Consider the following 10,503-nt stretch of genomic DNA (forward strand, 5'->3'; position numbering starts at 1 on the left):
TTTTCCTGTCATCCCTGACGTCTGCGTTCGAAAGAGAAAGGTGTTTATTCCCGCGAGTAAACGCAAAGGATCCTGTGGCCAAACTTGTGCCTGAAAATGTGCGATAGGTGTGAACGCACCAATACACTGTAATTTGTTTTCTAAATGAAAATGATTTAACCAGCATCTTTCTCTTTACCTTTTTAGGAACATTCCTTCATCATACAGTATAACGATGGTAATGCGGAGGTGGTGTCAATGTGGGTTTGTCGCTGCTTGGAGGACAGGCGAATTCAGCAGGTTCAGGGATACGTCTGACGTCCTCCTGCTGTAAGTTCGCCCACAATGGACCTGGACGTTTGATTCCAAACCTTGGACATTTACTGTTTCAAGGATCTTCTTCAGGATCAAGTATGTCCACTTGCACTGTACAAGTGACTCCGTGTACATGGACAAAAATCATAGTTTATGTGAGTTATTCTATATTTAACAGCCCTCGATAATGAAGAGCTCTCATCCTCTGAAGTGAATATGAATCTCTACATCCAATAAGTGCAGAATTATCTGTGCTGTCTTTCTAACGTGGATCTCCATCCGCAGCCTCATCCCCATGTTTTTTGGGGAGAATACAGAAATGCAGAGAGAGTTTCACGGTGTGACGGATAGAGATTAATCATCCTCATTCAAAGGATCAGTGACAAAGAACAACTTAAAAGCACTGCAATATGCTGGCAGAGTTGTGATCTGCTTTGTAAGAGTGGCGTCTCTAATAACCGTCTTGTGCTTTACTGTTGACAGCCCTCTAATGAATGTTATGGTTTTTGCCTGTGAGTAAATGCCCATGTGTGTGCCTGGTTTTCCACCGGTGTAATTTATTACCTCAGCAAAATTTTGGTATCCCCGTACTAGCAAAACCCTACTCCAAAAAGAAGCTGTTTTCAAATCCCGGACAAAGCAAGTTTATTTGCAGGCCTCTGTTTCGATAATTGCCTTACAGAGGGATGAAAATACATTTATAATAAGACATAATAGACACAAAAACATTAAAATTGTATTTAAACGACAATGAAAACAAGTTGCTTCGAAGTGCTTCACCGGGACAAAAAATAAATCAAACTTTTAAAATAAAACTATTAGAAACACGTTGAAATTGCATTTGAAAACAAAAGAAAATAAGTAGTTATAAGATTAAAGAGAGGCTATGAGAGGTTAGTGAGTAATTTATTGGTATAAGCCACAGCAAACTGTTTTAAGCCTTCAGACCTCAGCTTCTCAGGAAGCTTGTTCCACAAGTGGAACGCAGAAAAACTGAAAGATGCTTCACTTCACTTTGTTCAGATTCTGGTAACACAGAGCAAAACCTTCCCCAGGTGACCTGTCACCTGAGGGGTCTGGATGCTGCCAAACGTACAAATATATGAGAGATGTATTTAGGCCCGAGACCATTTAGTGTTTTATAGACACGTAATGGCATTTTAAAGTCTGTCCTTTAACTCACAGAAAGCCACTGCAGTGATTTAAAGAGCGGGGACACTGGTGGCAGCTCTGTGGATGAGCTGTAAGACCTGTGAAGGCACCGCGACAAAAGTCGAGTCTGATGAAAATATATCAGGCAGTGTGTTTTTTTCTGTTCTGAAATTTAGACAGAATCAACATCTTTGATGATTTTAGCGTCACAGATTTAAAGTGAGCACTGACACCAGCTAAATTGTGTGTGTGTTTAGTCTAGAACGTTTGTATCCTGTTATTCCCGAACCTTGTAAGGTTGTGGGTTAATTGAATAGACAACAAGAAGTCTGCAGTACCAGTGAGTCTAATGCAGCAACGCAGTATTACAGTGGAACTAAATATTGAAACGTTTTTTTAAATATTTATTCTCAAGCTCACAGACTGAGCAATTTATCAATGCATTGTTCACAGTCATCGGGAAGAACCAGGGTTTCTTTTTTTAACCAGTTGTTAACTCTTTTATTTCCATTTGCACAGTCATGCCTGACATTGAATGCAGCTGAATGAACTGTTAGATCTGTTTGAATCTGATGGAACGAATCTCCACCTCCATTCAGCAGCTATTTGTTTGTTTTATTAAACCATTAGGAATAAGAGAAAGTACAGACAGCTGGAAGCAAACCAGGAAATGTAACCCACCCTCCGCTTAACCCATTTTTCATTTTAAGTTACTGTTTTGTCCACATAATGAAAATAATTGACTGTGTCATCATACAGAAATTATGTAATTTTACTCTATTGCCCAATGAGATCACTTTATATATTGTCGAGGGGAAAACATTAATGTTCGTGCTAATAACACCAAAGATCACTGACGGGCCAAATGGTGAATTCTATGGATTTCACGTGACTGAGGGCAAACATAATGGCTGGAGTGACTAAAAATGAATTGATTTGACCAGGTGTTTACGTGCACCTGGTGAGTGCAGAGCTTAAGTGCAATTAAATCCCATTACTTCCACAAAGGCACAGTAAACACGTATAGCGTGAGCATCGCTGAAAGCCAATCTAACGGCCGTGCATTAGGGCGCAGCGGAAAAAGGCTTACAGCTCCATTTTTTTGTGATGCGTAGTCTCTTTAGTGACCTGTTAGATGTGGTTCTGTCCTCCGTTATGGTGAGGCGACACATGGACGGTAGAGTTTAATCTCCGGCCTTTGAGTGAGAACACATCTGGTGTTCAAACTAATAATTTCATAATTTGGGGATGTAGTCTAGAGTGGTTTCATTGTTCAAATAATTTTGCATTTTATTTCGGGGGGGGGGGGGGGGGGGGGGGGTTTATTCATTTTCAAAAATTTCCTTTTTTAAATGACCCAACTCTTCAAAGGAAATGGAAAAAATTCTGTCTGCCCGGGGGTAACTCCATGATGTGTCCCAGCTCCGTACTACAGACCAAATCTAAGCGTGATCTAAGTAGAAATTGCATCTATATATGCATACAGCATTTTATGGTATTATCCTACAATGCAATGTGAAAAAAACTAATAGAAACAATACTAAGTTGACAAAAAACGTTACAATATTTGAAAGTTTTGGAAAAAGCATGTTTTGTCAAAACACTTTCTCAGGCCGAGAATGATATTTTTCACTTTGGACAAACATGATGCGTCCTGTTGAAGATTAGTAAATGTACCTTTAATGGATCGTTTACATCACAGTTTTATCATCATCCGTCTACTGTACGTACGTTGTGTTTTTGGGACACAGCAAACCAATCCTCCTTATTGGTCAGATTAGTTTAACGGGTTACTCTGTCGGAGGGAAATGCCTACTGGTTGAGCTCAGAATTCAAAGACGAGATGTCGCGTTGGATTTAATATCTGATCCCAGATGACATTAAGTTAATATAATTTAATTGAGTCCTTTCCCACATCCAGCAGGTCATTATTTTTTATAATACATATCACTGATTTTAATGTTCTTCATTCTGTGTTACAGCAGTTCGAGTTTGTTTTTGCAGACGTCAACATCCCTCTCGTATTCACATGTTTCATTAGTGCCATTATTTGCCTGAGGCGCAATGTTTTCGGGGGGTTTTTTACGTTTTTGTACATATACTTCTGGGATGGACATCTGTGCAAGATGTCGATATTAATAATCACTTTGATGATTGATGATCTTCAAAATTTGAAGATTCTCCTGTTACTTAAGTACATCCGTGTGGATTTTTCCCATAGATGCGCAACAACTAGAATATGTACTCTGCATTTTACTACATATATTGTTAGTAAATTCATCTAACTGGTAAATTTCTATCACACTGTCAACACATCTGTGAGACAGCTGCCTGATATTTAGTTTGCATTAAATGTAACCGAAACTATAAATACATTGCAGTCTGGTAATCGGATCACACAAACATTTTTATTAGAAGGATACGCCCCTTCAGATGAACCATCTCGTTTTCAAGGGTTGTCCTGAAATTAGTGGGAAATAAGAAATGTTTGTGATGTGGCCACTGGCTACAGATAACTCAAGGCAAAATGTCTCAGACAAACCAAAAATATAAAGCTTTTTTGTTTTCTGATCAGATTCTGAACTCTGACACGTCTTTTTTTTTTTTTTTTGGCCTTGTTTGGCCTGATATTAAAATCTGCCTCATCAATGGGAATATTTATTATTCTTATTTCTACCATCAGTCTGCTCACAACAGAGATCGCCTCTCGTGACTTTGCCCCTGTTATTACCTGTTTCTGCCCAAACCACAAATCATTAAGTCAGTGATGGGACTCAGCAGAAATGTCAGTGCTGCGATGTGACTGGCTGATTGTGGCCTTTTCTGTAATGGTATGTGTTGGCACATATTCCAACCTGCACAAATACAATAAAATGTGTTTAAACATAATTTGCGTAAGTTTGAGATTCTTTTGTTCACTTTTAAAAGATAATTCACGTCCCTTACACAGTCTAGCTGCTAATGATTTTATTTTCCTTTGATCGTTTAATCTGCTTTTCTGTCACTCAAGAGTATTACTGCTCTTGTGTTCATCTTAATCACTTTCAGGCTTCTCTTCTTGTACATGAAGTTATGACTAATTAGCTCCATACTTTCCATATTTTACTAGCTAACTTGGCTGTCTGTCTACCTCACTGTGTGTTCACTGTCGACATGTTCTTTGTAGAAGTGATGTTGAGAGGGAGAAGCCGCCGCCGCCTTGCCGACCCTAAAAACCGTGACCGTCATCATCTGCAGCGGTCAGTTTGAAGCTCAGGTATCAGTATTGTAACAGTTCAACACCGACACAAACAACCGTCTCAAGAATGACCGTACAGTAAAGTCAGCACCTCGATGAGACACTGTCATTATAACCTTCCTGAAGGTGGGATTCATTGCAGTACTGTTTTATTGGACTGCATTAGTTTTAGCTTTTTGGGCCAATAAACTGGCAACCGAGTTTAAAGTACAAACATCCAGAAAAGTTTGAAGAAAAATCTTTTTTATTATTTAAAAAAATGATATTAACAAGCCTCAGGGCGCATTTGGACATTGGCCACAGCTAACAGGGCTGAAAGTATGTAGAAAATGATAGTGCCTTTATTAGTAGTTTGACCTTTATGTGTGTTGGTGTAAAAACGACCCAAACCTGTAAGCACCTAGCTGTCATTAGTACCGTGACAATTTGCATTTCATAATTAATCTTAGTCAACCTTTAATTAATGTCAGCCTTGTTCTTTGTTATTAATTTGTGCATTAGCCTGTGGGAAGTAGTTCAAAGTACACAAATACAGTCCAAGTGGAAGACTGTGTTGTTATTTTATTTCTCTTAAAGCATCAAGGACACGCAGTGTTTTTGTTTTTCCCAAGTGTATATACACTCGAAAAGCAAAGCGCTATTATAACTCGGCACATATTAGGACACGCTGCCAAACCTTAAGCTCCCGATGTTGAATTTCATTACCTCCGAATCATTAAGTGCATACATTTGCCAGTCAATTAGATTTTATTAAAAGTGCTAAGGTAAAACACTGACATTCTGATAACACGATTTCAACCCTGAAAGCCATCGGCTACTTGCAGTCATTTAACAAAACGCACAACTCATCCCTGCCACAGCGTCACATGCGGAACTCGACCTCGTCCTGGTGATGTCCATACGAGCCCTGATTTTAATACAAAGATGTCGTACCACTAAATTATTCATGTTCATAATGCGATATTTTCATCAAAATTCCACAGCTGCCAAAATGAGCCAGGCAATAGTTTGAGGGTTAATGCATTTATTTAGTCTTTAAATGATAAGAATGTCCAGACATAAAGACGAATGAATGTGGCTAATCTTAATATGACCAGATATATGCTTTGAAATTGTCTCCCAAATACACTAAATGTTTCAAAAATGCAGCATTACAACCCAGAACAAATTGAATCTTTCTGTTTAATTCATGTGGCATTTCCTTTTTATATAAAAGTCCCTTTCAGTCCGTTTCAGAGAGAAAATATCGCCCAGCAATCACCAAGTGACGGAATCCACTTAACTCTTGACGTTTGTCAGCGCCACTTTGGTCCAAACCAGAGGTCCAGACTGAAATATATTGGCAACAGTTCCAATGGGACTTTTAATACACACATTCAAGTTCCCCTTAGGATGAATAGTGCTCATTGTGGTGAGCCGCTGACTTTTCCTCATCATCAGGTCAACATTACATTTTTCTCCTGGTTGAACATTGGACAGAGCCTCCAGTCTTATGCTAAGCTAGGCTAAACCCTACCCAGGGTAGCACTTTCTGATAAGGGACCATTGATAAAGGGTTTCTGAGAAGTAACTAATGGACATGTATATATATGTATATATAGAGAGAGAGATACACACACATATTTTATATAATTGTATAGCTATTAATAAGGGCAGTAAGGGTTGCCAGGTCATGGAAGATCCTTAAGGGGGGTAGTCTGCAGATGTAAATATCACCAAGCTGTTCACAAACAGATTTTAGTCCAGACGTCCTGCTTCACATTTCCAGTGGTCATACAGTTCAGAGAAGGTCACTGAAAGGAGAAGCAACATGTTGGTGCCACAGGAGAGAGGAGGATCTTTTACAACCTGTAGACGCAGATTATGAAACTGTGAAGGTGCGTAGAGAAAGGGCAAAGAGACTGGAGCGATAGAAACTCCAGCTTCAGCTTATTTTCACACCAGTGTTAAGCTTGTGGCCCTCAACAGGATCCATCATCATCCAAACATATTACAAAGGACATTTGTATAAGACGGGAAAGAAGCCAAAATAAATGTAAAAAGTTTTAACCATTCATTGGGGCCCTTCACACGTCAGACCTCCTCTGTACAAGCTTGAGTTCTGCCTCCTGAAACCTTTTAAATGGCACATTTACAATGTGGTTCTGTCTTCAACTCTACACTAAACACAGAAACTTGATTGATGGTTAATCTGTTCATCTCACTCTTGAAATCAAAGCTGTCAATGTTGACATGAATGTTAATTTCCAGTTAAATCCGGTTGTATTTATTTTTTTAAAGGTGCTTCTTAATATTTACACCACCGAGTAGAAGTTACTGACATTTAATCAGCAAACTTTGACATTCACCACTGTGTGAATAAAGATAAAACAAAACCTCCTTTCACTGTTTGAACCTCCCAAAGGAGAGGAAAGCTGCATTCACCAAAGACGCCCGAGTTTAAATTAAATGACACAAACAAATCTTATATTCGTCCGTGTCCTCTCGGGTCCTCCATACAGACGTGTAGCCTTCGCAGCTTGCTTAATGTTGGTCTCACTTTGTTCTGCAGTCAGTCACCCTGTATAACGTTATTTACAATGCAAGGCATTGACAGACAACCTTATTATTTAATCATTATGTCGTCATGTGCGACATGAAGGTATTACAGGGACCTGACACTCAATGTCAGTCAGTCTGCGTCGTGTTGTGTGTATTATCAACTTTTTCAAAGGCAGCGCCGAAGGAGAACTGGTGTTTGATTTGAATACTTGTTGATATTATATAATTATGCGAAAAATGTATTTGAACATTAAATGAAAGCCGGCTTAAGCAGAATGATCTTGTGATTGAGGTTCACTTCCCTGATCCTCGCGCTGTGGCGGATATTTTACCTGATACGTGCCCCCCTTTAACACCGCAACATAATACGAGAAATAGTCTCCCGAGCCAGAACACTGCTCGCCCTTGTAATTGGGTTTCTATGAAGAGTGTTTCCTGATTGAGAAAGTTGATCAGAGGTCGATAATGTGCAGGGTTGATCCAGTACAGCATCATTCAAAAAACCTTCACTCTGACCCCAACCATGCAGTTAATCGTTTTGCTAATCTCACATTTACTGTGGTATTTGGACACCTACTGGTGGACCAGTAACAGCTATGACGGCCATTAAAGGCTCTTGAGAAGTTGAGATAGCGCAGCAAAAGTCCTCAATACGGTTCCTTCAAGAGGGAACATCTGTAAATGTTTTTAATTTTCTGAATCAGACAATCCTCAAGTAAAATTAGCCGGATTGTTGTCTGTATCGACTCACATCCATTCTGCTAACTGTTCCACTGCCACTTGTCTGGGTATAGCTTCAGAAATCCTGAACGTTCAGTTTCATACTTTCATGCCTTCTTCACTGTATATGTCGGCAAATGTGTGGCTCTATAAGTTCACTATCAACCAAATCTTGCTTGGAATTGCTTTACCAAGAAGGATAGCACTGATATAAAAGGGAACAAAATGTCAGTATTTTTTCCTCTATAATATTATCATGTTTACCATCCTAGAATGCTAACTAAGTGTAAAAACTGAAAAGTCATTAGAATTCACCACTGGGGACCATGAATGTCTGCACACATATTTGTGCCGATCCTTCCAATAGTTGTAGGAAGGAAATCACAGCTCCCACACAACACCGTAAAGCTAGACTAAAAAACAGTGAGGATCCGACCTGAAGGAGGAATTTGAAGAACAGCTTGAGTGCACTGCTTTAGAGGGGTGTCAGACTCTCCCAAGGTTGAACCAAACTGAAATATCCCAACAATTGTTAAATGGATTGTTGAACTAAATGATGTCAACACACTCATTGTCCTCAGCAGATGAATCCTGTTGATTCCTGTGCTTTTTCTCCAGCGCCATGAGTGAAATATGTCCAGAGCTGTCGGTCGGTTCTCCATCAAATCTGATGTAGACGTTCATTGTCTTTGGAGACTCTTGGTGATCTCCTGACTTCTCCTCCGACCCAAGTGGCAACCCACCTCGACGTCACCCATTGGTTTCTCACCTCCGTTTTGAAGCCTTGAGTTTAGCATTTTGGCCAGCGCCATCTTGTGTTTTTGGAAACCAGAAGTAACCATATTGTGAGGATCCGCGGATTGGCCTGACTGAGGACCCTTGCCACCTGCACCCATTGGCTGGTACTAGCTGTCAATCACATGGTATCCACACCCCACCCCCAGCACTCTCATAATTTTATCATAATTATGAGACTGTTATTCACTTCACAGCATGATGACATAAACATCATGCTGTACTGAAGGATACCTGAAACTGGAGATTGAGACGATAAACTCCGGCTTCAGGCACTTCCACATTGGCTTCACTTTCCGGACTTGGAATCTATACGTCCATTTTTATTTACACTCCACACCCTGACTACTGACCACTATCCCTCCATTGTGGCTCTGAAACGAACGGTCTGGCACAGTGAGGTAACTTTCTACTAAACCTCGGAAGACACCCACTTGATCCGACTAACTGCTGTTGAAATACATGGCATGTTGGTTTTCACCCTCAACTCTTTCACTGGAACAGCAAATACAGAGTCAAATAACTGTCCGCGGTGCATGTGAGTATGTTTTTAAGATGGTCCTTTAGCTTTTTATTGGGTTTATATTTCATAATAACCATTTGTATAATAACCAATGCCCATTTAGAATTTAAACTTTAAACATACTGTTTGAAGCAAAGGTTGATCAATCAATAACTTTCTTTGCCCAAAGAAATTTGCTGTAAAACAGATTAGATCAAAAGAAATTTATGTTAAATTGGACGGTTCGGTGCTTTATGAGTTGACCCTGTGCAGCTAGAATACAGTTCACAATGCAGGCCACGAGCAAATGACATTGGTGAAACATCCTTTAAAAACAAAATCGCAAATGCTTTTCTGCAGGTGGAGGTTTGGCGAGGACAAAATATAAATATAATAATAAAGAAATCAGTCATATTTTCTGTCAGCTGCTCGTGATGTGATGGAGCCGGTTCCCCCTCTCGTGCAGATGGAGGCACCGGATGATGTATGTCTGTGCTCCGTCGTGACCTACAGCGATAATATGTCCGCAATGGAAACGGCGACGCTCCATGATCTCGTCTGGCGGGATATTGAGCGCGCGTTGTGCGGAGATGCGTCTTCATTTCCCGGCACGTCCACGTTGCCAATTCTCTTCCCACCGACCGAGCTGCGTCTCCGCTTCGTATCGGACCATGACCTTTTTCTGTTTTTTTCTTTTTTTCATTTTTTTTTTCTTCTCTCTTCCAGCTCGGTCCGACTTGATTGGCGCGTCGGGCGGGACAATGAGTGGCCGCATCCAGTGCACAGCCACCAGCCACGCCCCTTTATCAGTGTCCTGTAATTAAAATGTCACCGTTTCATTTTCGAGCCCATCGCTTTCCCTCTCGGAGGCCCCCCCCCCCCAATAAAAAGTGCAATCGAAGTGCTCTTTTCACTGGAGAGAGAGAGAGAGAGAGAGAGAAAGAGAAAGAAAGAAAGAGAGAGAGAAAGAGAGAGAAAGAGAGGGAGAGAGAGAGAGAGAAAGAAAGAAAGGGAGAGAGGGAGAGAGGGAGAGAGAGAGATAGAGAGGGAGAAAGAGAAAGAAAGAAAGGGAGAGAGAGAGAGAGGGAGAGAGAGAGATAGAGAGGGAGAAAGAGAAAGAAAGAAAGGGAGAGAGGGAGAGAGAGAGAGAGAAAGAGAAAGAAAGAAAGGGAGAGAGAGAGAGAGAGAGAGAAAGAAAAAGAAAGGGAGAGAGAGGGAGATTAAGAGAGAGAAAGAGAGAGAGAAAGAGAAAGAAAGAAAG

General features: G+C 40.4%; 1 protein-coding gene across 2 annotated transcripts in view; it reads left to right on the forward strand.

Moving 5' to 3' along the window:
• Nucleotides 1–10,175, forward strand: part of map2k5 (mitogen-activated protein kinase kinase 5) — a 57,947-nt gene extending 47,772 nt beyond the window's left edge. The window contains exons 22-24 of one of the 2 annotated variants that reach the window (XR_004790467.2): nucleotides 187–309; nucleotides 4,613–4,702; nucleotides 8,564–10,175. Coding sequence is in view for 1 of the 2 variants with exons in the window: in XM_035628036.2 (XP_035483929.2) it covers nucleotides 187–297 (111 nt within the window). In the remaining variant the exon portion in view is untranslated. Of the gene's footprint in view, nucleotides 1–186; nucleotides 4,336–4,612; nucleotides 4,703–8,563 lie in introns of those variants that run through there. The other variant, XM_035628036.2, reaches the window with a different exon arrangement.
• The last annotated feature ends 328 nt before the right edge of the window (nucleotides 10,176–10,503 follow it).

The sequence above is a fragment of the Scophthalmus maximus genome, chromosome 4 (assembly GCF_022379125.1).
Source record: "Scophthalmus maximus strain ysfricsl-2021 chromosome 4, ASM2237912v1, whole genome shotgun sequence".
Lineage (NCBI taxonomy): Eukaryota > Metazoa > Chordata > Actinopteri > Pleuronectiformes > Scophthalmidae > Scophthalmus > Scophthalmus maximus.